Genomic DNA, 25,864 nt, shown 5'->3' with positions numbered 1-25,864 from the left:
ACGCGCCCTAAATTGCAGCACCTCATATATTGCCACTGTTTCCCCACCTCTGAAAAATAAAACAACTCGCTTAACTTTCCTCCTGGTAATTACCCGCCCTACTTCCCGGTTAAGCAAACGCCCGGGCTTGCCCACCCCAGTCCCGCAGCAGCAAGCGCTTCCTCCTCACCCTGGTAGTGCAGGTCCCACAGGACCAGAAGCAAGGGCAGCGCCGAGCCCAGCCTGCTCGAGTAAGCCCGGGGGGACACCATGCCTGCGGAGCCGCTCCGTCCCCACGTGCGCCGCCCGACCCGCCGAGAAGTTCACTTCGGAACTCTGGAACTCTCAACATTCCGAGCCAGGTTCCACGGGGTGGGTCGTGGGAGCCGCCGATTGGCCGCGCGGGCGCCTGCCCCGCCCCCTCGCAAAGGGGAACGTGGAGGGCAGGAGAGGCGAACTGTCAAAAGTCCCCGCCCCCGGCAGGCTTGAGCATGCGCGTTAAGGGGAACCGAAGCCCGCTGCCGCCCACACTTCGTGCCCTCACTTTCAGCGTCGAGTTTACCTGTTGCCAACTTCGCGATTGGTCTCGTTTTGGATGACTTTTTTTTAAAAAGACAGAATTGGTTTCCGAAGTTCTGCTGAAAAGGCAAATGTGAGCTTTCGAGTTACACTGATCTCCCCCCTCCCAGGACACAGAATCCTAGAATTGTAGAGTTGGAAGGGACCCCAAGGGTCATCTAGTCCGACCCCCTGCAATACAGGAATCTCTGCTGGATCATACATCTCAGGGGGTCAGCCAACCTCTGCTTAAAAGCCCCCAGTGAAGGAGAGCCCATCAGAGACGGTTTTAGGGCATTTGGCTGCACCAGGTGCCGGTGTCACGGCGGAGCTGCAACAATCATGTAGAACCGAGTGCAAGAGGCGGGTGTGTGTGTGTGTCACTGAATTGAGCATCACACAGGGTGCTGCTGAAGTTTGAGAGCCCAAAGTTCACCTCTGAGTCCATGACCTCTCATGGGAGTTTGTTCCACTGTCAGAAGGTTCTTCCTGATGTTCATAGGAGCCAACTCCCCCACAATAAAATATTTGTCCCCCCCCCCCCAGTTGATGGGCATTGCCATTCAAATTGTGTGTGTGTGTGTGTGTGTGATGTCTTGTGATCGATTATGCGGGTGGGGTTTTCCTGGCCTCCCCCCCCCCCCAATATTTTATTCAAGTTGTCACCCCCACTGATGTTGATTTGGAACATGGGTAGGCAAACTAAGGCCCGGGGGCCAGATGCGGCCCAATCGCCTTCTAAATCCAGCCCGCAGACGGTCTGGGAATCAGCATGTTTTTACATGAGTAGAATGTGTCCTTTTATTTAAAATGCATCTCTGGGTTATTTCTGGGGCATAGGAATTCGTTCATTAATTTTTTTCAAAATATAGTCCGGCCCCCCCACAAGGTCTGAGGGACAGTGGACTGGCCCCCTGCTGAAAAAGTTTGCTGATCCCTGATTTGGAAACTCCTTTCTTGTACCTGGAAGCCTTTGGTTCGGGTCCTATCCTCCAGAGCAGGAGAAAATGAGCTTGCTTCATCTTCCATGTGACTGACAGCCCTTAAGATATTTGACAATGGTTATCATATCTCCTCTCATTCACCTTTTTACCAACTCCCTGGAGGTAAGCACTTAAAAAGGAAAAGTAACCTGGTAGGCTGATAGTGACCTGGCAATAAGAACTGTCCTCCATGAGTTTAGGTGCTTTAAATCTAAAAAATATATAAAATGCCACAAACACCCACTAGAGGCCACTAAAATTATTCTAATAAATAAAGGTATGTGTATACAGTACTAACTTATGAATGGCTGCTTTTGGCTGAACACAGCCTCGTCATTTTTTGTGACGTTGCATTTATGTGATGTTGCAATACTATAGCCAATATTCTCTACTTACCTAAAGAAACAAAATAGTTGGATTATTTAGATTAGTTTTGTTTTTAAAAAACAGTAGTACCAAAATAATGTATACAGTACAGTTGCGGACAGTGCAACGTTACACAGGAGGAGTGCGGTGATTGCGCCTTTAAGATCAGCAAAACATTGCGCTGTCTGCGCACAAGTGGAGCCACGCGAAGACGTCGCACGGCAAAAATGGACTGCCTACAGCCTCCCTCCCAGCTGCATGGCGGGCAGAGTGGGAGGAGGCAAGCAGAATACGGAGGCCCCGTGGGAAAGGCGAAAAGTGCTAAAAGTAATTGGGGGGAAAACTTCACCACTCTTCCCCCCCCCCCAAAAAAAAGCTCAGCGATTGCCAGCGAGGGAACAGGTGATAGGCAGCCTGTTAGACACGCATGGCTGTTAGCCTCTGGGCAATCCTCCCCCCCCCAATTTTTTTTCAACAAGTCAGGGCACTTCCCCCCCATTTTCTTAATTGGTGTCCCCAAAAATAGGGGGCGTCTTATACATGGGGGTGTCCAATACACGGAAAAATACGGTATATGAAGCTACTTCAAATACAATGATACCTCTGGTTAAGAACTTAATTCGTTCCGGAGGTCCGTTCTTAACCTGAAACTGTTCTTAACCTGAGGTACCACTTTAGCTATTGGGGCCTCCTGCTGCCGTTGAGCTGCCGCTATGCGATTTCTGTTCTCATCCTGAAGCAAAGTTCTTAACCCGAGGTACTATTTCTGGGTTAGCGGAGTCTGTAACCTGAAGCGTATGTAACCCGAGGTGTTTGTAACCCGAGGTACCACTGTACACATATAAAGGGCTGTCACATGGAAGATGGATCAATCTTGTTTTTTCCTGCTCTGGTGGGTAGGACCTGAACTAACAATTTCAAGTTACAAGAAAGGAGACTAAACATCAGGAAGAACTTTCTGAGAGTAAGAGGTCTTCGACAGTGGAATGAACTCTCTTGGAAGGTGGTGGACTCTCCTTCCTTGGAGGTTTTAAAGCAGAGGTTATATGGCCATCTGTCATGGATGCTTTAGTTGAGATCCTGCAGTGCAGGGGGTTGGACTAGTTGACCCTCACAGTCTCTTCCAACTCTACAATTCTATGATTCTAACTGCTTTTTACTACATTAGCAGTCGGATCCTGCAGTTCTGCCTGGGGATTCTCCTGCATTTGCTTGCGATGGGGATGCATTTATTATTGTTCTGCATTGAGATCCTCTTGCCAGCAGGGCCACTCAGCCACACTGCTGACAATTCCAAGCAACTCTCTCATCTCCATGTTTCTTCCCTCTTGCAGATAATGGGATTAGCCTTGGCGAAGAAAAGAGGCGGGGAAGAGAAATGAGTCCAGAGAAGCAGCCAGTTGGGTTGGGGTGCATGCAAAGAGGAGAGGGGGAATCCAATCCCCTTGGGGACAAGCAGGGGGTGGAGGCTGTGCAAGCGAGGCTGCAATGCAACCCACCCACCATCTTTTACTGAAGGAGGTGCAATTCAGCAAGCGGATATTGAAGGACACTGCCTGGGCACAAGCTAAGAGAATCCCCAGGACAGAGGAGGGGGTGTTGTTGTGGCTGCTTAGCAATAGTGCACGAGTGTCTCTGGGCTCTTGCTGTGGAGCTGAGTGACTCCTGAGATAGCACCAGTTACTGCAGCCAATTTTTGATTTCATAAAAAAAAGGTTATTTATGCATGCTACTACTGCGGCCCATGTTTTATTAGCCCCAAAATGGAAAAGGAGGGAGGTCCCAACCAAAGAAGATTGGCAACTCAAGTTGACAGAATATGCACAACTTGCAGGCTTAACATATAGAATAAGAGAACAAGAAGAACATTAAGTTTAGAGAAGATTGGAAAACGTTTATTGAATATATGGAAAATAATTGTGTACAGCTGAAAATACTGGCAGCATTAAAATAAATTCAACAGTATAAAAAAGTTTTGATGGATGCAATAAGGGAATACTGATATGATATATAAAATGAACCATGAAAAGAGAAGGAAGTAAGTCAATGATATCTGAAGGATGTAAAATGAGTATTTTAAATTGTACGACAGAAAAGTTAATAAAAATTATATATATATATATTTCTGATTTCGATTACAAATATGTTTTCGATTTCCCCCCCACCAACACTCTTATGCTGGGATAGCTCAGTCGGTAGAACATGGGGGGTTGGACTAGATGACCCTCGTGTCCATTCCAACTCTACAATTCTATGGTCCCATGATTTCTTGCGCAACTACACATCCCAGAGCCTCGTTGTAAAGCTCCTTTCTTTGCAGCTGGGGCAGGCCAAGCAGGGAAAAGGGAGATGGGTCTTCTTCACTTTGGCCCTGGAGACCTGGCTCTCCCTTCCTCTGCCCCGCTGCTGTCTTCTTTTGAAGGTGGCCAGAAGTTTGTTGCAAAAATTAAAATGCATTTAACATGCCCAATTCCAGGAACACATTTCTTTTTCGGCCTAGCTAAACATCCCACCTCCCGGTTGCAATGAATAAAGCTTGCACAGGCGTGCAGCATTTGAATTTTAGCCCGCATTAGAAGCAAATCCCAATGTCTCCAATACGAATTCCCAAGCAAATTGTTTAGTTTTGCAACTTTATTTGCCGCACTGGGCCCTTAGTAAGCTGTGTAATCGATCTGTGCATCTTAAAGTTACGTCTGCATTGATTAAGACTGCCAGCTTTAATCTGTATAATTGGTGGCTTAATTTACTTGCATATAAATCTGCAGATTAAAATCCCTTCTCCATTAATTAGTGAGATTGTAATTGAAGGCAAGTGTAGTGCTGTGCAGGAAACCCACACTTGACTCCTCAGGGTGCTAAAATTCACTGGGGGACGGGGGACAGCGACAGGGGACTTAACAGTGCAATCCTCTCTATGTCTAATTAGAAGTAAATCTAACTAAACTCAATAGATTATTATTGTTGTTGTTGTTGTTAATCAAATTTATATATCACCCTATACCCGGAGGTCTTGGGGCGGTTCACAGAAAAGATCAACATAAAAACCACAATATATATAATCAAAATAAAAACAACCACCCAGTAACACCGCCCCCCCCCAAAAAAAAATAAGAGCCACATTTTAAAAGGGCACAGCTATTTTGCAGGCTGTGTAGAGCCAGGAGGAAGATAATAATACGTTTAGAGAAGATTGGAAAACCTTTATTAAATATATAGGGAATTATTGTGTACAGCTGAAAACGCTGGCAGCGTTAAGATAAATTCAACAGTGTAAATAAGTTTTGGTGGATGTAATAATGGAAAACAGATTGGTATAGTTTTGGTCAGTGCAGGGGTACGCATGCGCCTAAACATTTTGTGAATCCTTGTACTTTTGTCCATTTACTGTATTTATTATTCCCGATTTGAACTATAAAATGTATATATATATGTATGTGTGTATATATATATATATATATATATATATATATATATATATATATAGCACTGTTTTTTGTAAAATATGCAAGGATATAAGATATGTAAAATGAACCATGGAAAGAGAAGGGGAGTCATGGATATTTTAAGGATGTAAAAATGAGTACTTTAAATTTTAAAACAGAAAATGCAATAAAAATTAAATATATACTCACTGTACAGTATCTAAAAGGAGGGAGAATCCGTCCGGCTAGTTACCTCCTAGCTTGCAGCGGGTTTGCAGGGTCCGGTTTCGAATTGGACATGGGGCGAGAGAACTTCCCTGTGGGGGGTTGTTGTTGGGGATTGTGTGTTTGTGTGTATGTGTGGTGTATGTTGTGTGCGGGGCGGGGGGTTGGACTAGATGACCCTGGGCGCCCCTTCCCCCTCCATCCTCATACGAGGGCTCGCGACCGCCTCACCTGGCCTCGAAGGAGCCTAGGCGGGCCGCGGTCGACCAGGCCCCGTTCCCATAGCAACGCGCGCGACGCGCCGCCAGAAGCGCCACAGGCGGCCGCTGGGCCTAGATCCGCCGGGCCGCGCAGGAGGCTCCTTCCCGCCTTCCCCTCACGCCGGGCCGGCCGGGGGATGCGAGGCGACCCCGGGGGAGGGCGGCAGGGCCCCACTGCCGACTAACGGGCCTCCTCCTCCCCCCTCAACCCTCAGCGCGCTGCTGTTCTCGAGCATGGCTGCCCCGGCCGAGTCCGTCCCCGCCTTCCAGTTCCGCCCGCGGCTGGACCCCCCGGACTGGCGGCGCCTGAGCGCCGTGGACGTGGAGCGGGTGGCGGCCGAGGTGGACGTGGCGGCGCTGCAGGAGCACCTGGCGCACGTGGCCTTCTGCGACGCCGGCCGGGAGCGCTGCCCGCGGTGCCAGGCGCCCGCCGACCCGCTGCTGCTGCGGCTCCTCCGCCTGGCGCAGCTGAGCCTCGAGTACCTGCTGCACTGCCAGGACTACCTGAGCGCCCAGCTCCGCGCCACCCAGGAGCTGCTCAGGGCCGCCGACGCCCACCGGGACCTGCTGGCCAAGGACGTGGCCCGGGGAGCCCAGGAGGCCCGGCTGCTCCGGGAGGAGTGCAAGAGGCGCAAGAAGATCATCGGCACCCAGCAGATGATGCTCCAGGCCGGCGCCGCCTGCCACCAGGTGGGCGCATGGGTGGGTGTGGGGGACAGTGGGGGGCAGGAGGGGAGGGTGCACCAGTTTATCTGCACTTGGCTCCTGGCAAGGTGCCCCGGGGCCAGTGCCCAACCCGCCATGCGCCCTTTCGTTGTTTAGTCGTGTCCGACTCTTCGTGACGCCATGGACCAGAGCATGCCAGACACTGCTGTCTTCCACTGCCTCCCGCAGTTTGGTCAAACTCATATTAGTAGCTTGTCCAACCATCTCGTCCTTCCCCTGCATGCAAAGACAGGCTCCGGAGGATTGAGCAGACGAGAGCAATAGTGGGTCTAACAGTCAAGAAGGCAGCTTCTGCGCGTGCCGTAAAGGGAAGTGAGGGTTCATCAACTTGGGAAGGTCTTCTTCTTGTTGTTGTTTAGTCGTTTAGTTGTGTTCGACTCTTCGTGACCCCATGGACCAAAGCACACCGGGCACTCCTGTCTTCTTCCGCTGTCTCCCGCAGTTTGGTCAAACTCATGTTTGCAGCTTCAAGAACACTGTCCAACCATCTCGTCCTCTGTCGTCCCCTTCTCCTTGTGCCCTCCATCTTTCCCAACATCAGGGTCTTTTCCAGGGAGTCTTCTCTTCTCATGAGGTGGCCAAAGTCTTGGAGCCTCAGCTTCAGGATCTGTCCTTCCAGTGAGCACTCAGGGCTGATTGCCTTCAGAATGGATAGGTTTGATCTTCTTGCAGTCCATGGGTATCTCAAGAGTCTCCTCCAGCACCATAATTCAAAAGCATCAATTATTTGGGGATCAGCCTTCTTTATGGTCCAGCTCTCACTTCCATACATCACTACTGGGAAAACCATGGCTTTAACTATACGGACCTTTGTCGGCAAGGTGATGTCTCTGCTTTTTAAGATGCTGTTTAAGTTTGCCATCGCTTTTCTCCCAAGAAGCAGGCGTCTTTTAATTTCGTGACTGCTGTCACCATCTGCAGTGATCATGGAGGTCAAGAAAGTAAAATCTCTCACTGCCTCCATTTCTTCCCCTTCTATTTGCCAGGAGGTGATGGGACCAGTGGCCATGATCTTAGTGTTTTTGTTATTGAGCTTCAGACCATATTTTGCGCTCTCCTCTTTCACCCTCATTAAGAGGTTCTTTAATTCCTCCTTACTTTCCGCCATCAAAGTTGTGTCATCTGCATATCTGAGGTTGTTGATATTTCTTCCTGCGATCTTAATTCCGGCTTGGGATTCATCCAGCCCAGCCTTTCTCATGATGAATTCTGCATATAAGTTAAATAAGCAGGGAGACAATATACAGCCTTGCCTTACTCTTTTCTCAATTTTTAACCAATCAGTTGTTCCATATCCAGTTCTAAATGTAGCTTCTTGTCCCACATAGAGATTTCTCAGGAGACAGATGAGGTGATCAGGCACTCCCGTTTCTTTAAGAACTTGCCATAGTTAGCTGTGGTCGACACAGTCAAAGGCTTTTGCATAGTCAATGAAGCAGAGGTAGAGCTTTCTCCATAATCCAGCGCATGTTTGCAATTTGGTCTCTGGTTCCTCTGCCCCTTTGAAATCCAGCTTGCACTTCTGGGAGTTCTCAGTCCTTAGGCAAGGCTAAACTGCTTGCACACGCACACACACCAAAATTGCAAACTTAAGTTTTTCCAAAAAAAAAAAAAAAAAAAAAACCAGATAGGAAAAACAAAAAGCACAAAACTGCTAGATTTAAATCAAAATTGCAAACTTAAGTTTTTCAAAGATCAGGTAGGAAAAATGAAAAGCACAAAACGGCTAGATTTATCTCAGATCGCAAGATTTAGACTTATCGCAGATCTCAGCAACAAAGCCGTCTTTGATTATCTTCAATTGCAAAATCTAAATCTATCTTAGATCTTGGTAGTGTATCCATAATAATAATTATAGTAATAATATTTATGCCCTGCCCACCTGGCTGGGTTTCCAGTCTTACTTGGCTATGAGTGATCGCCAAAGAAGAAGCATTTGCAGCACCGAAGTGACCTCTCAGGGATGCAAGCCTGGGCATTGTATATGAAGGTCCTGGGCTGCCCAGACAACATATGGCACCCATATATCTCAGGAGACAATGGAAGAATGATACAGTGGTGCCCCGCAAGACAAATGCCTCCAAGACGGAAAACCCGCTAGACGAAAGGGTTTTCCGTTTTGGAGGTGCTTCGCAAAACGAATTTCCTATGGGCTTGCTTCGCAAGACGAAAATGTCTTGTGAGTTCCTGCAGGGTTTTTTTCCTTTCCCCCCCTTTTTCCCAAGCCGCTAAGCCGCTTATTAGCTGATCCGCTAAGCCGCTAAGCTGCTTAACAGCTGAGCCGCTAAGCCGCTTAACAGCTGGTCGCTAAGCTGCTTATCAGCTGATCCGCTAAGCCGCTTAACAGCTGATCCGCTAAGCCGCTTATCAGCTGATCCGCTAAGCCCGCTAATACCGCTAAGCCGCTAATGGGCTTGCTTCGCAAGACGAAAAAAACGCAAGACGAAGAGACTCGCGGAACGGATTCTTTTCGTCTTGCGAGGCACCACTGTACAGGAGAGACATGTTTTATTGCAGGTGGGGCACATGAAAGTCTGATTTTGTTGCTACAGGTGCCACATTGTGTATCAGTCTCTCCATTGTGTATCAGGCGCTCCACCAGTTTAACTTAATCCCCGAAGGTGCACTTCCATTGTCTCCTGAGACAGATGGACGCCCACAATGTGACTCTGAACCCCAACAATTGATTATCATTACCTTAGATGGGGTACATAGACTCCTGTGTTAAACTAAATACAGAGGGCTAATAGAGTTCTGTTCCCTAGACAATACTTAGTCAATAACAATAAGACTAGCCTAAAAGTAGTGTTACTGCTGTGTCTTTTTTAGATTTTCAGAACTCAGGATAATCATGTTTTAGGACGCTGCATTAGCATAAGTTCTGTATGTTTTGGTACATCTCAGAGCTCTGGTTATAAAGTATTCACTTTACGGGACGTGTGTTGGTAGTTTTCATCATATCCATTGAGAACAGGACAAGAAGTGAATGGGTCTAATGTTGAAATGCAGTTGCTTTAAGGAGCCTAACTCCAAACAATATCCCTTTTCACTGTGTGGGAAAGCCTTGCAGTTTCATATAATCGATGTTTATTTATGAATAAGGTCCTTTCAGTAGCTCCATGCAAGACCTATCCCCAATAAACATAAAACACTAATGTACCATGAGCTAAAGTAATTGAATGAAGGGTAAAGCATGCAACCGCTACATGGAATTGGCAGCATTTCAACATGAGTGTTTGTTTGGATAAAGATATTTCACAGCTGATTTAATACATTAAATCCTGATATGTTTCAGCAGAAGATATCTGTGGCTTGCTGGCATTTCCCTGGCATTCAGTCCTTGACTATCCAAGCTTTGCATGTTCTTGCATTTATCCAACAAAAATGTAACTTAATTATTTATACCCTTAGTAGCTCTTTCAAGGAATTTATATTTAATCACATAGCAGCTATCAGTTGCAGGATTTTAAATAGTTGATGGGGATTGGGAATTCAGCAACAAGGATCTGATTCTGAATCCGCTGAGCCATTACACACATTTCACATCATATGAGCTGATCCTCCTAAATGTATAGTAGCATGTCGTTGAAGAAGATGTGCAAGTTTGAAGCACATTAAATGAGCAACAGATTTTGAGAGCATGTGTCTACAAATCAGAAGCAAAATAATCTCCCTTTTGCACCAGCAAAATCTGCTCTGGTGTTATGTCCACTTGCCCCTAAGCACAAGTCCTAGATGTCCTTTACTAGATGTTGGATGCAGGTGGCGCTGTGGTCTAAACCACTGAGCCTCTTTGGCTTGCCGAATCCCCACGATGGGGTTCAAATCCCCACGATGGGGTGAGCTTCCATTGCTCTGTCCCAGCTCCTGCCAACATAGCAGTTCGAAAGCACACCAGTGCAAGTAGATAAATAGGTACCGCTGCAGCGGGAAGGTAAACAGTGTTTCCTTGTGCTCTGGTTTCCGTCACAGTGTTCCATTGCACCAGAAGCAGTTTAGTCATGGTGGCCACATGATGTCTGTGAACAAACGGCAGCTCCATTGGCCTGAAAGCGAGATGAATGCTGCAACCCCATACTCTCCTTTGACTGGACTTAACCATCTGGGGGTCCTTTACCTTTTACCTTTATTAGATGTCCTAGCTTTGGGATAGCGGCCGCTGCCTTCATTTTGTTTCACATTCTAGTAGCGATAGTAGTGACACTGTTTTTCTCCATCGCTGGCACGGTTTTTGAAAAGGTGATATTTGGGGTGGGGGAGAAACTTGCCTACCATAGGATGCATAAGATCAGGTTGCAAGAATGATCTGGTGTAAATAGTTAGTTGTTTACACATTGACACTCTGATCCAAATATTCTTACTGGTGCCTGTTCCTATAACACTGGAATAATATGATGGTTTAGTTCAGAAACAGGCACATCCTAAACATGTATTTACCGGTGCAACTGTTAGGTTCAGGCCAGAGTGTTGAATAGAGTGTTGGACTAGGACTTAGGAGACCTGAGTTTGAATCCTCACTCAGCCATGAAGTTCACTGTGTGGTCTTGGGCCAGTCCCTGCTTCTCAGCCTAGCCTACCTCATAGGGTTGTTGTGGGGATTAAATAAGGAGAGGAAGAACTAATGTGCCCCTCCTTGAGCTAACTGAAGAAAAAGGTGGGAGATTAAAGCAATAAACAAATGGATAAAGGTACTTAATTCTTCTCCAAAGCTGTAATCTTGTGCCTAGTTAGTGGAGTATAAGGCCCAGAGACTGGTGATGCTAGCATATGCATAACTGATAGCAGGATCAAACCCATTCACGATCCAGTTAGAGCTTTGTGCCTGTCCCTCATCTAGCAGCCAGGACTGCTCATGTGATAGTGCTGATCAGTTGTTCAACACAATAAGGGATGGATTTTGATTTATGCTTCTCCACCCCCACATCCTGAACAGGACATTACTGCTGTTCTTTATAGTCTCTCCAATGATTTTTCATGTAGAGTGCCAATTTGCCAGGTGGAACATCTCCCCTTAGGTATCCCACATGCAGGGATCTTAATATAAAATGCACCTCCTAATATAAAACGTGTCTAGTTGGCAAATGCAGCATTAGCACCATTAGTGCTTCCAGTAGTTTGTGTATTTTTGGGCCATGTCACCTTTGAAACTATGTATTGAGAAATGAGTAAAATAACAGAGGTATTTGATGATTGATTTGTGTGTTTTGTCTATTTCTGCTAAGTCCATTTACATATTTTCTCAAGAATACAAACCTACGTTGAGAATGGGCCCTGGACTAGCACTGAAATATACAGACCTAATTTCTTACCATAGTTGTATAGGTGGATTTTTGTTGTTGTTTAAACAAAACTACATTTATTTTACAGTGTCAATTTTGTGACAAAGCTTTTATGAACTATTCCTTCCTGCACAGTCATTTGCAACGTCGCCACGCAAAGGAACCACACTCTGGTGAGTTATGAAGAAGGAGAGGAAATCTCAGAATGGGCAGTGTAATTCATTTTTTCCCCTGGGTGAAAAAGCAAACAAGGAACAGCAGTGCCACTCAAAGAACAACAGTGATTTTGAGATATAGCTCCAATCCAGCTATAGTTAATCATAAGTAACTCCCACTGGAAGCAATGGGATTTTAGTTAGCTGTTTCACTGACATCAGTAAAATTTGGTCATGACTAATTGGGCAACTTAATGGAACTACTAAAGTAAACTGATAATTCCTTTATTCTTTTTTTCACATTTAATAAATGCAAATCTAGGTGGAAATGTATAGGACACGGGTGGCGCTGTGGGTTAAACCACAGAGCCTAGGACTTGCCGATCAGAAGGTCGACAGTTCGAATCCCCGCGACGGGGTGAGCTCCCGTTGCTCTGTCCCTGCTCCTGCCAACCTAGCAGTTCGAAAGCACATCAAAGTGCAAGTAGATAAATTGCTACCGCTCCAGTGGGAAGGTAAACGGTGTTTCTGTGTGCTGCTCTGGTTCGCCAGAAGTGGCTTAGTCATGCTGGCCACATGACCTGGAAGCTGTACGTTGGCTCCCTCGGCCAATAAAGCGAGATGAGCGCCACAACCCTAGAGTCGTCCACAACTGGACCTAATGGTCAGGGGTCCCTTTACCTTTAGGTGGAAATGTAACAGTTTCACATCTGGATATTTGTCTGTTTGACATGCTTTAAAAAAATCATTGTCAAGGAATCCTGACCCAAGACCCAGGTCAGCACTTCCTTAGTAGGTCTGGATCTTGCTCAGAACCCAGGATCTCTATCCACTCCACCAGGCCAATGTTTCGGGAATGTTTTGAACAAAACATTTCAGTAGAACTTAGACTCTCAAAGTAGCTCACAGAGCTCCTTCTTGTCGCCTTTGGCTGATACTGCTCTGAGGCAGAATACACCTGGCATCGCTGTTTGCAGAGTGGAATTTGGAAATGCATTCCTGAAGTGCCTCTGTAGGAAGAGCTGTGTTGCCCAAAATAATAAGGAAAAAAACCATGTTATCACCAAATATGTATTTCTTTTAATAGATCAGAAGCAAAAAGTGCAGACGGGTCAATTACAGGAGGAGATCAACAAGCTGAAGGAGCAGTTACAGCTCACCAGGTCTCAGTTAGAAGCTGAGCAACACGCTCACATGGTCAAGTTGTCTAAGGTAGGGCATACTCTGCGTCAGTACTCTAAATGCAGTTGAGTGGTATCCCAAGTAATGCATTATGGATGTGATCCTGAAGAGACACACACATGGTTTAATCCCATTGAGTAACAGAGAAAATAGGACTGTAAATGTTCAAATGGCCATATTCCTCTGCCACGCAACATTCATTGCCTATTCAGTGCATCAGGCATGGATAATCTTTACAGGTAGTCTTGAGTCGCTTTGGGAACAGAGATTATTTTGATCCATAAATGCATGGAGGTCTTGATCAGTGTTTCCCAAGCTGTTTTCAAGCTGTTTTTGGACTACAGCTCCCATCATCCATAGCTAGCAGGACCAATGGTCAGGGATGATGGTAACTTTAGTCCAAAAACAGCTGGAGATCCAAGTTTGGGAAGCACTGGTCTAGACAAAAGCAGGCAAGCATCTGGGTAAGTAGGATACTGATAGCTAAACACTGGAAAACTCAAGACTTGCCCACGCTGGAAGAATGGCAGATGCAACTGATAGAATATATGGAGTTAGCAGAAATGACTGGCAGAATCCGCGACCTGGGAGAGGAAGCATTGGAAGAGGACTGGAAGAAATTTAAGGACTACTTACAAAAACATTGTAAATTGTATGAGTGTTAAGATGATGCAAGAGTGAAAATAAATGTGGCATCAGTAAGTTAGCTGATAAGAATCTGAGAATAGGTGAAATTTGAGAAAAAGTTAATTTTATTTTGGTTGAAACTATGTCTAATTAAGTACTCAAGCGTTTGGAAAATAAATCTAAAATTAGAGGCATAATATGGGGAAAAATACAAATAAGAAATTAAAATAAGGTGATAATTTGCTGTAAAGAAATTTTATAAACCTGGAAAGCAGGAATGGAAGATGTGAGGAAGTCCAAAAGTAAGGAAAGCATGAATTTGGATACGATGCTACAATTTTGTTTTTTCTTTCTTCTTTTCTTTTTTGTATGTATTGTTATTGTTATTTCTTTTCTGTTTGTTTACTGTATTGTTGGGTATGGGATTATATATGTTGGGTGATAAATGTAAAAAATCTTGAATAAATATTTCATTAAAAAAAAAAAGCATCTGGGTAAGTAGGGACAGGAAGTCTGAGTAAGTAGGGACAGGAAGTTTGTGTTTGAGCAGCATGTTTTCTCAGACTGAAGATCCAGGTGAAAATCAGTTTTATAGGACTAGGAGGAACCCTGCAAACCTCTTGTGCCACTTGATTTCTGTTGAACTGGGAACTGTAGGACCAGAATCTGGCCAGGACAGGATGGGCTTTCCTGTTATTCCTTCTGGGCTTGATGAGACATGTGATCCTCACCTGAGCCTATTCCAGCTTGAGGAATCACCCACCTCCTCCCCAAGCTAGCGAGCCGAACCTGGGCTGTGGGTCCTTGCCTGCCTTCCCTCAAAACTAACAGCTGTAAATTCTGGAATCCTGAGGTCAGGGGTGGTTACATCCCATTTCACCACTTGAGGCAAAACAGAATCTGGTCGTCTGCAGTGGGTGGCGCTACAGCCTATCATAGAGCTAACACTAGCCAGCTGTTCCCTGCTCTGTCAAATCTTCACAGTTGGCCAGAAAGTGAGACACTCTGCTAGAATCTCTGGTTTGAGATCCCTGCCCCTTGCAGGTAGAGCAAGAGTCAAAGTGCGGCAAGTGATAAGCCAGAGGGATGAAGCAGCAAAAGCAGTCAGAGGTCAAGAAGTCTCAAAGCTGAGTACAAGTTGAGGCAAAACGAATTAATTAGGTGTGATGGGATGATGAGCTGCTTGTGCGTAAAATCCTAGTCCCTCAGAGTTTGGTTAAGTCCGCAAACCTCTGTCTATAACGGAGCCCCTTAAGCATGGCTCCGTCAGTCGCTAGCAGAATCCGACAGCGGGCGCTTACGGAATCTCTTCCAGCATAAAAGCTCCTTAACGGAAACGCGTCTTCTGGACTCTCGGCGCGACAGTTTCCGGCGAGGAGTGGGTGTCCCTATAGGAGGTCCTGAAACCTCCCCACTGTTTTCGCTGGAAGTGTCTCTGAGCCATCCCTCCGACTCACTTTCCCTCGGAGCTCCTTCTCTCCCCCTGCTGGTTCCCTCTTCAGCTGCTAAGTCTCTCTCAACCTCTGTGAGCCCTTCCACCTCCTGTCCTTCCGATGGCAGTTCCCTGACATTAGGACTGGGATGAAGGTGGAAGCAAGAGGGTTTGTTAAAATTGGAAGCAGCAGGGCAGAAGATAAATGTCTGGGTCATCCGTGATGGGACAAGGAGGATGCTCAGGAAGTTTAAATAGAAGCAGCAATAACCAATGCCTTGTTGTGCTAGCAAGCTGGCCACGTTTTCTAAAAAGATCCATTATTTTTCAGTGTTAAGTGAGTCAGAGATATTTTAGAAGAGAGATACTATCAGGAGTCAGTAACCTTTTTAAAGCTGCTGATTCTCACTAAGAAGGAACCCCTGTGCACGCTGCCTTGAGTTCCCTGATGGAATAAAAGCAGGATACAAATGTATAAAGTAAGGCCAACCATAAAAAGTAAAAGAATGAAACTCAAAGTTTCTCAGCCTAGGACCTGTGTGTTGCTTGGAACTGTTCGGTTTGTTGTATCCATGAGAGAATTCTCAGAATAACATTTTAAAGCAATTTCAGGAGTATGACGAACACAGATCCAAGGAGGAGGAGATTCGGCAGTTATTTCACAAATGGAAAGAAGAAGAAAAAGACAAACTGGCCAGTGAACTAGAGAAGATGAAAGAGATGTTTATGAAGGAATTTAAAGAGCTAACTGCGAAGAATACAGAATTAGAAAATGTAAGTAATTGAGAAGGGGTTTCAGTTGGCCTGCGCACACCTTCAAGGGGTCTTGACTTGATCACTTCCTTAAAGTTCAAGACGTGAGCTTCTGGGGAAAGACACTTAGGATTTTCTAAGAGCAGAGCTTTATAAAAACCTTGGTATATTCATAAATCTAATTTCAGTTCCAAGGACCAAAATATTGCTATGTCATTTAAACACTTGCTGTGATCCAACCAAAGACCATACTTGCATGGACCCAGGTTTTCCATACATATCCTTAGCTGCATGAGGCTCTTTTATGCAAACATGTGCATGTTTCCTCTGACTCATGCAGCTTGGCCAGACTGTGAACATAAAACCTTCTTGACAGAGCAATGCCACTCATCACAGTTATGGAGGGACAGCAAGGGGCTACCTCTATTCTCTACCCTGCCACTACCAAACAAGCTCTTTTGCATTATTACTGCTTTTCTAAGAGGTCATTGAATTTACAGGGTTGGACTGGGATCAGTGTTCAAAAAATGGTAGTGGGTGGATTCCTAAACATTCAAAGAAGGAATCATACAAGTTATGTCTTCAGGGAAAAGAAGGCAGAGCACGTACACCCAGCCTGCGAAATTGCTGATTGGTGTGCCTGTTGTTGTTTGCAAATTTCCATCCTCTAACACAATACATATTTGGATTTTAGCCTTTTATCATTTTCTGTCTCTCTCCCCCGCCCCGCCCCCCTTCTTGCTCTTAGCATCTATTAGAAGTCCAGAAGTCTAACAATCACCTGAAATCTAATTTGGGCACATTAAAAGATAGCTATGAATTTCCAGAAGAGAAACACCAGAGTGCTGTAGATCAGCAGGAAGCAGTGCAGGCTTTTGAAAAACAGGTAATTTAACGCAAATTCCATTCCAGTTGCCTTGTTTCTAGTTTGTGGGAAAGAGTGTTATTACCCTGTACATATTAGATCAGAGCTTTCCAAACTGTGTTGCAACTGTGTGTCGGCTGCAGTGTGTAAGTGTGTTGCGTGAACACTACCCATGCTTCTCACAGGGCTGGAAAGGGGTTAGTTTAACCTCCAGTGTGCTGCTTTTCTGGTGGAGACACACATACACACATCATATAAACTGAAATACGAGTATGTTAATACAATTAACTTTATTCTGTCTTACGTAGGACACTGAGTGGAAGGCTAAACTACAAGCTCTTATAGAAGAACATGGCAGTGAAAAACGCATGGTAAACAAGACTGTTTGTGATTAAAGGGGTGGGGAATAGACATTGGCTTGGGTCCTAAAATAAGTCATCCTAAAGAAGTTAGTGGAAAGAATGTTTCTCCTTCTCTCCTTCCCACTTCTGCCGTCTTTGACCCTTAAGAGTCTCTCGGGAGGAAGGGAGGGCACTCCCAAACAATGTGGGAAGAGGGGCTGCAGGGGAGAAGGGGACAGAAAACTTTATTTAACTCCCTTACCTCAGGATCCAAGCCAATCTGCTCTCACGACATTATCTAAGGACCTGGCAAACTGTTCAGAATGGGTGTTAAAATCTACTCTTGCTGCATTGTAGAATTCATTTGAACATTCTCGTTGAAGGCTTCACATTCAGTCCTTGGATCAAAAACTTCAGTACAGAGGTTGACTCTTTGCAATACAACCAACTGGTTAGGGTGTGGACCTGGTCTTGCCCTAGCCCTTGAGAAGAGCACAGTTAGAAATAACTTAGGATTCTGTGCTTTGGTATTGGAGGCATCGGCAGAAGTTATTATGTTTTATTCACCCAGGAAGGGACGTAATCATGTGACCTCTCCCCCCATCCCAAGTCTGTTGCTGGTCTTTTCTCAGCTTTTCCCCAGGGCACAGCAAGTTCTTTCTTCTCCTTGTTACCTGTGCCTTGCCTCCGGCCTAACCTCTTCCTGATTCTTGAAGCATCTTCTTTCACTCTTCCAAATCCCTGAGTTCCACACGTGGCTCAAGCTATATTCTGTCAGATGGCCCTCCTAGCTTTTGCCCAGCCTTCACCAGATGCTGTAGGAGAAAAGTGACCAGAAGTCCACTAGCAACAAGACGCTCCTTCTCTTCCTACAACAAGACACCAATCTAGACCTCAAACCAACTATTCTTTGCAGACAGGTGTCAAACCTGTCATCAGTTCTGCCAAGATCTGGCAACTCAGCTCTAAGGACATAATAATATTCTTACCAGACCTTTATTACATCCATATTATGTCATCTACAGATTTCAGGAGCTTCTTCTACCCTCTTTGTCCTCCAGCCCATCCCTCTGAGCAGACCTGGTACACACTGAATGTTCACAGGCTACTTAAGGCATGTATTAAAGGCACCACTGCCTTCTGACAAAATGAAAATCTGTTGATGTCTTTTCGTCCTGCATCTGTAAGGAGATTCCCCCCTCCCCTCCAGTGCTAGAAAGTGAATCAAGGCATGTGTTGCCTATATAAGACACACCATCTACCAACACTGTTGCACGTTACAGTCACTTTTTTATACGATCTGAAGAGAAACCAGAGTATCACTTCACCTGGGCTGCAGCTGACATGTTTTCCAGGCACTACAAAATAGACTGCTTTGCCTTAGCAGAAGCTGTCTTTGGGAGGGCAGATGTTCCAGCATGTAGTCCTTACCTTATTCGGAATGCACATCCCATTGTTGGATGCTTCCAGTGTCAGACAAAGAATGGAACATCGGTTGCTCTCCATGGAAGTTCCTTTAGTTTTGGCACGTACAGGCCTCCTGTCTAAGCTTGGCGCTCCTTGTAACACTTTCACAAAGCCAGCAATTCCTTCACCCTTGTTGCTTGGCCTGCTCAGGCTCCTACACTCCTACTCCCCTTCTCTATTTATACTCCTCTAGATACATTTTGTCTCACGTTTGGCTACAGGACAGAATTGAGGGATGACTCCCCTCCAGGACTGGACTTTGTGAAGAAAACAAGGTAACGCCAGACCCTTCATTCTTGAGCAAGTGCAGACGTACTAAACCATTGTTTAATAACTCCATACACCAAACCACAACAAACCTTCATGGTGATTAATCAGTGTCTGATATCCCATCAGCCATGCCATCAGACTTCCAATTTCATCCATTCTTAACGGCTATTTTTTGTGCCACGGATCAGCATAATCTTCCTAGCTAAACATTGCATGGAGTCACGTGTAAAAAGCTAAAATCCCACCGGTCAGTTGCTTGAGGAATAGAATGGGAGACTGGATTTGTTCCCTCCCCATGTTCCCCCTTCCCCAGCAAACCAATTAGGCTGGGTTTTTACTTTTGAAAAAAGGACTCTGCCTGTGATGTATTGGATCAGAATCAGTGTTATTTTTACCCACACGACCATTCTCTTGTAGCCTTTTTAGCCTCGGGTGAGAAGAGCTTTGCGCCTGGGAAATGGGAGTCAGCAGACACTCAAGGAATAGTTTCAGAGAAAAAGCTTTATTTCTACCATCCGGGCTGGTATAAGGAGCAAGTGTGATAGATTCACAAACAAGCACGAGTTCACAGCCATTTGCACAGAGTATATATTCCCCTCCAGTTCCCTCCCCTTTGTCCCCCTCCTCAGGAGCCCTGCCCCATGATGAGTTTCCTGAGCATGAACAAAAAGCTCCTGTCTTTGGGACTCTTGGACTCTTGGCGCCCTTCCCAGGAAAGAAAAGTTGCAAGTTGAATGTACTGTTTGGCAAGGTCAGCTAGCCTGAGAAGCGAAAAGGCATTGTTCTTCTCAGCTCAGCTTTTGCTACAGCAGAGTAAGATAGCAAGATGCTTAGCTAAATGCTTTTTAGCCTTAGAGAAAATAATTTGAAAAGTGCAATTTGAAAAGTGCCTGAGGCTTTGAGGCCTGATTTGGGGGGGGGGGGGTGACTTACACAGGTTTTAGGGTATCCTAACCTGTCCTCTCCTCCTTCACTCTGTCTTCTCTTTATGCCAACTATATGCAAGTGAAAATTGTAATTTCTTTCCCTGTTCTTTTAAAGGCTTCTTCTGAATGGTTTCCCCCCTCTTTCTCCAGCCATTATGTCTTCATTTCTGTGTGTGGCTGTTTGCTTATTTACTTACTTAATTTATACCCTATATTGAAATGCACGAGGGCAGCTAACAAAATTAAAATGGCAAAAAGCAATTACACTGCTGTGAAGACCGTAGCCTGCTAGGTCAATGAACTTACCTGTCTGGTCTGTGATGTGCTTTGTTCCCATGGTGATCCCCAAGGAGGATACTGGTATGTCAGAAACAAATCCACATTGGATGTTTTGCCCCATCTCTGGAACTTCCAGTCAACAAAGCCAGGCATGTCTGGAGAAATACTCCCTTTATGCCCCACCCCCCTCCCTCACGGGTGTTTTGGATGTCACAATGACTTTCAGATGCAGTCTGCTGGAAGGTTCAGGAGACAGCTGGCAAACATGCTAGGTATCAAGGTGGGTCTTCAGTGAATTTATTTCTAGCTCCTTGTATCGCTTTCTTTTTGAAATAGCATCATCAAGAGCTGCACACGACTTTTTCTGTCTGTTATAAGAGTCTGTGCACCCTTAGGATGCCCACGGAAGAGATAAACTTCCCAAACAAGGGCAAGAATAATAATACAGTGGTACCTTGGGTTAAGTACTTAATTCGTTCCAAAGGTACGTACAGTGGTGCCTCGCAAGATGAAAATAATCCGTTCCGTGAGTCTCTTCGTCTAGTGGTTTCTTCGTCTTGCGAAGCAGCCCTATTAGCGGCTTAGTGGCTTAGCGCTATTAGCGGCTTAGCGGCTATTAAAGGCTTAGCGGCTTAGCGGCAAAAAGGCTATTAGCGGCTTAGTGGCTTAGAAAAAGGGGGGGGGGAGCAAAAAAAATCGCAAGACTCGCAAGACGTTTTCATCTTGCGAAGCAAGCCCATAGGGAAATTCGTCTTGTGAAGCGAAAAACAGAAAACCCTTTTGTCTAGCGGGTTTTTCGTCTTGCGAGGCATTCGTCTTGCGGGGCACCACTGTACTTAACCTGAAACTGTTCTTAACCTGAAGACCACTTTAGCTAATGGGGCCTCCTGCTGCCGCCGTGCCGCTGCTGCACGATTTCTGTTCTCATCCTGAAGCAAAGTTCTTAACCTGAAGCAATATTTCAGGGTTAGCGGAGTCTGTAACCTGAAGCGTCTGTAACCTGAGGTACCACTGTAGCAGCAAGAATTGATAGATAACCTAAGCATCTATGTAAAGACAAAAAAGCCCCTCAGCCATTCATCCTCATGTGAAGGTTATCTGTTGCTTTATAAAAAGAGAATGAGCTCCATAGGGTTATGGATTTCCATTTGCTATTAGTCCTTTTAGCTGGAACTTTTAAATGAAAGAAAATAGGAACTAATCCAATAAACATTTTTAAAAAAAATTAGTGAAATATTGGAATATTTTACGTCTTATTTAAGATCAATTTATTCTTCCCTATTTGACACCTTCAGCTTACGTCCCAAATTGAGAAGTACAAAGCACGGAGTGAGACCTGCAGTGCAAGCAACATCTTCTATAAGAAGAGGATAGAAGAACTAGGCCAGAAGCTGCAGGAGCAGAATGAACTCATCACTACGCAGAAGCAGCAGGTCTGTTCATTTAATATTGTTACGTATTGAAACCCCCAAAGCAGAGTGGAAGATTCCTCTTCGAAACAACACGAAACAAACCCTTGAAAAATACAGATCTATTTTCAGCTGCTGTACCATATTTTAGGGACACAGGTGGCGCTGTGGGTTAAACCACTGAGCCTGGGACTTGCCGATCAGAAGGTTGGTGGTTCGAATCCCCGCGACGGGGTGAGCTCCCATTGCTCGGTCCCTGCTCCTGCCAACCTAGCAGTTCAAAAGCACGTCCAAGTGCAAGTAGATCAATAGGTACCGCTCCTGCGGGAAGGTAAATGGCGATTCCGTGCGCTGCTCTGGTTCGCCAGAAGCGGCTTAGTCATGCTGGCCACATAACCTGGAAGCTGTACGCCGGCTCCCTCGGCCAATAAAGCGAGATGAGCGCCGCAACCCCAGAGTCGGTCACGACTGGACCTAATGGTCAGGGGTCCCTTTACCTTACCATATTTTACCAACCCATACGTTTTAAATTGTGTTCTTAGAAACAGTGATCCTGATTTCTGCAGGGGTTAGGGCTGTTAGAGAATGACTTTCCCCCATTTGCAGCCTCATTCGCAGGGGGGAAATGTGGGGAGAGAGGGTTATTTTTCCAATTTGGGAAGGGAGGGGTTCGTTGAAAATTTCTGAAGGGAAACCTGTGCTGTGTTTTTGTTTTGCAAAAAGCCTCCTTCCTATTGCCCCTCTCTCCCTCCCTTGTCCGGGGAAGTGATATCCTGGTGAGTTTATTCACCACCTTGCTCTAAGGATGCCGCGCAGAACTGTCATCGGAGCAAGCAGCCACCACTCCTGCTTGGCCAGCCAACTAGCTAGTGCGTCACTTCCTGCCCCCAGGAGAAGGAGGGGGGAATAGGAAGGAGCTACTTTGTCAAGGTTAAAACAGAGGAGGGGGGAAATCCCCTCTCTCCCATTCAATAGATCAACTCAGTTGGTCAAACTAGGGAACAGTTTTAGTATTACAGATTGATTCCATAGCATTGGCTGTAACAGACCTTAAACTGGCACAGAAATAGCATCCAGTGGCATTGTATTGATGGGATGTTCAGAGCACTTAAAGCAACCTCCCTCCTATGATCAAGCCAGGTTTGATCATGTTAGGGTTCACATTAAAAGGTAAAAGGGACCCCTGACCGTTAGGTCCAGTTGTGACCAACTCTGGGGTTGCGGCACTCATCTCGCTTTACTGGCCGAGGGAGCCGGCGTACTGCTTCCGGGTCATGTGGCCAGCATGACTAAGCCACTTCTGACGAACCAGAGCAGCATACGGAAACGCCGTTTACCTTCCTGCCGGAGTGGTACCTATTTATCTACTTGCACCTTGACGTGCTTTCGAACTGCTAGGTTGGCAGGAGCTGGGACCGAGCAACGGGAGCTCACCCCGTCTCGGGGATTCGAACTGCCGACCTTCTGATCGGCAAGCCCTAGGCTCTGTGGTTTAACCCACAGCGCCACCCATGTCCCAGGGTTCACATTAGGCAGGAACAAAGGTCCCTCTCCCTCTTTCCAGCCCCTGGGCCACTCCAGCAATCGTTACTGGAGCTCTGGCTGGGGCTGGCTTCAGATGTTTGAATCAAGCTGCCGCCTCTTTGTGGGTGGGGAGGGTGCAGCTGGGCTAGTTGTCCAGCCATCAGGGACTCTTAGGTCAGGGGACAAAACAATCCCACCCTGCCCTATAAGGCCTGCACATGCCCACCTCAACTTGTCAAAACAGCAGGGATTTAGCTGGTACCACCCCACAAATGATAATAGTCGTCTCCTTTCTAAATCTGCACCTACGCTTGACTCTCTCTGCATTTCAGATAGAGAAACTGGCGACAAAAAAATCAGTGGAAAGCATCAAGTCATCTGATGGTAAGTGGCAACAAGAAGGACTTTAAAATTCCTTTGTTTTTATCTGCTTGTTCATCATTGTTCTCTTAACAAATTGTTCCAAAGTATATAATTCAACAAGTCATCTTTTTTTCTAATTGCTTTGAGAAAGTCTGTTGAGAAGTACAAGAACCTCAAGCCTATATTTCTTTTCTTTCCCAGTGAAAACGTCAACGCAGAATGTTGTTCAGCCCAAATCCAGTGTATCGTCCATGCGTGGTAAGTTTTTGTAATAGATACGTACATTTTTACTGATCTTCCAGGATGACAGCAAGTAACAGCTAAATTTAATTAACACAGCAATATTTTTTTTTAATTGAGAGGTCTTCAAAAGATCACTGTCATGGTTCACAGTGGTAAATATAACACATAGGCATTTTCTTCCAGTGCAATACTTCTTTCTATTTCTAGACAAAACTGAAGCTTTTTACTTGGAGTGTGAAATTCCATTGTAGTGGAATTGACTTATTAGTTAACTGATTTTGTTACCAAATGACCTCCGCGTCTAAATTTAAGGCACCTAAGAATAGGTGCCCGAGGCATCAATTTACCTAATAGTTGAGCTGACCTTGAATAAACCATAATAATTGGATTGTAAAATAGCAAACAACCTCATTACATTTTGTTTTATTTCAAGTGGTCTCTTAATTTTAAAAAAGCAGCACCGTGAGGCTTTCAATTAAAAAAACCGTTGACTGGAAAGCCTGTTCACAATAATTATTTTATGAAGACTTTGCACCATGAATGCTACTCTAGTGTTTTATGCTTTGATGTTTTAATCTATGTTTTAAATTTTGTACATAGCTTTATTTTTTTGCAAGCCACTTTGAGACCCAGATGTGGCGATATGCAGGGTGTAATAATAGTTAAAATATTCATCGTATGGCAACTGCACTTTTCATTTCACATTTGGGTTGTTTGAATGGTCACTATGTCTCCAATCTCGCAGATATGTTTATGATCACAAGGGCTGTGTTTGGACATAATACTGGCCAAAAACCCTAGTTTAGCAAAGTAGTCTATGCACAAGCTGTGTGTTGGTACACATAAGAATAATTTTATTATTTATACCCTGCCCATCTGTCTGGGTTTCCCCAGCCACTCTGGGTGGCTTACAGCATATACAAAAAGATAGTGAAACATCAAACATTAAAAACTTCCCGATACAGGGCTGCCTTCCGATGTCTTCTAAAAGTTATGTACAGTGGTACCTTGGGTTAAATATGCTTCAGGTTACATACGCTTCAGGTTACAGACTCCGCTAACCCAGAAATAGTAGCTCGGGTTAAGAACTTTGCTTCAGGATGAGAACAGAAATCGTGCGGCGGCGGCAGGAGGCCCCATTAGCTAAAGTGGTGCTTCAGGTTAAGAACAGTTTCAGGTTAAGAACGGACCTCCGGAACAAATTAAGTACGTAACCAGAGGTACCACTGTAGTTCTTTATCTCTTTGACATCTCAAGGGAGGGCATTCCAGAGGGAGGAGGCCACTACCGAGAAGCCCTCGGTCTGGTTCCCTGTAACTTTGCTTCTCGCAGTGAGGGAACCAGCGGAAAACCCTCAAAGGAGGACCTCAGTGTCCAGGCTGAACGATGGGGATGGAGATGTTCCTTCAGATATAGCTCATGCACTTCCCACTCTCCTCCTTTCATGAGGTGAGGAAACAAACCAGTTTGCAATAGAGTGGCTGGCTTAGCATAGCACCCAAACCAGTTCTCATGAGAACCACAATTAGGAAGCCAAGAGCAAGCTCTGGATTCTAGATCATGGATCTCCAAAACAAACCACAACCACAGTTCCAGGTGTAATACTAAGCTAGACATTCCATGATGTGTTACCCTGGAAGGGAGGGGTTAACTCTGGTTTTTGGTCAGCATTATGCCTGAAGACAGGTATAGATTTAATATCTTCCAGTGGCAGCAATCTTAGCACATTATAGCTCATAGTTCAACTAATTGGGCTTGGAAAGGTAAAAAAATGGAAGGAACATTCTTCACAGTTTTATCATTCATTGTTTTATCAGGTCCATTTCCTCCACTTTGGACAGGCACCAGGGTGATTGTCTCCATTAAATTTAAATCCATATCTGTAATTTCAGATACACTCCCGACTATACAGTGGTGCCTCGCAAGACGAAATTAATCCGTTCCGCGAGTCTCTTCGTCTTGCGGTTTTTTCGTCTTGCGAAGCACGGCTATTAGCGGCTTAGCGGCTTTAAGAAAAAGGAAACAAACTCGCAAGAACTCGCAAGACGTTTCGTCTTGCGAAGCAAGCCCATAGGGAAATTCGTCTTGCAGAACGACTCAAAAAACGGAAAACCCTTTCGTCTAGCGAGTTTTTCGTCTTGCGAGGCATTCGTCTTGCGGGGCACCACTGTACTAAGCATAATAAATAAGCCTTTCTCAGTTTTCGAAACAACTTGGGTATTCATTT

General features: G+C 45.3%; 2 protein-coding genes across 9 annotated transcripts in view; one reads left to right on the top strand and one right to left on the bottom strand.

Moving 5' to 3' along the window:
* Positions 1 to 5,666, bottom strand: part of DNAJC3 (DnaJ heat shock protein family (Hsp40) member C3) — a 44,415-nt gene extending 38,749 nt beyond the window's left edge. Inside the window, exon 1 of one of the 2 annotated variants that reach the window (XM_028728309.2) lies at positions 5,522 to 5,666. Coding sequence is in view for 1 of the 2 variants with exons in the window: in XM_028728308.2 (XP_028584141.2) it covers positions 170 to 251 (82 nt within the window). In the remaining variant the exon portion in view is untranslated. Of the gene's footprint in view, positions 1 to 169; positions 371 to 5,521 lie in introns of those variants that run through there. The other variant, XM_028728308.2, reaches the window with a different exon arrangement.
* A 195-nt stretch (positions 5,667 to 5,861) lies between these two features.
* DZIP1 (DAZ interacting zinc finger protein 1) overlaps positions 5,862 to 25,864 on the top strand; it is a 36,190-nt gene continuing 16,187 nt past the window's right edge. The window contains exons 1-10 of one of the 7 annotated variants that reach the window (XM_077927726.1): positions 5,862 to 6,498; positions 11,890 to 11,974; positions 13,044 to 13,168; positions 15,810 to 15,971; positions 16,699 to 16,836; positions 17,124 to 17,186; positions 20,325 to 20,378; positions 21,394 to 21,531; positions 23,364 to 23,415; positions 23,596 to 23,652. In XM_077927726.1, the coding sequence (XP_077783852.1) occupies positions 6,031 to 6,498; positions 11,890 to 11,974; positions 13,044 to 13,168; positions 15,810 to 15,971; positions 16,699 to 16,836; positions 17,124 to 17,186; positions 20,325 to 20,378; positions 21,394 to 21,531; positions 23,364 to 23,415; positions 23,596 to 23,652 (1,342 nt within the window). In that variant the 5' untranslated portion in view covers positions 5,862 to 6,030. The remainder of the gene's footprint in view (positions 6,499 to 11,889; positions 11,975 to 13,043; positions 13,169 to 15,809; positions 15,972 to 16,698; positions 16,837 to 17,123; positions 17,187 to 20,324; positions 20,379 to 21,393; positions 21,532 to 23,363; positions 23,416 to 23,595; positions 23,653 to 25,864) is intronic. The other 6 variants (XM_077927721.1, XM_028728307.2, XM_077927724.1 and 3 more) reach the window with 6 other exon arrangements.

Source organism: Podarcis muralis, chromosome 4, assembly GCF_964188315.1.
Source record: "Podarcis muralis chromosome 4, rPodMur119.hap1.1, whole genome shotgun sequence".
Taxonomy (NCBI): Eukaryota; Metazoa; Chordata; class Lepidosauria; order Squamata; family Lacertidae; genus Podarcis; species Podarcis muralis.
The sequence above is the reverse complement of the archived record's forward strand: the minus strand, read 5'-3'. Positions and strand labels throughout refer to the sequence as shown.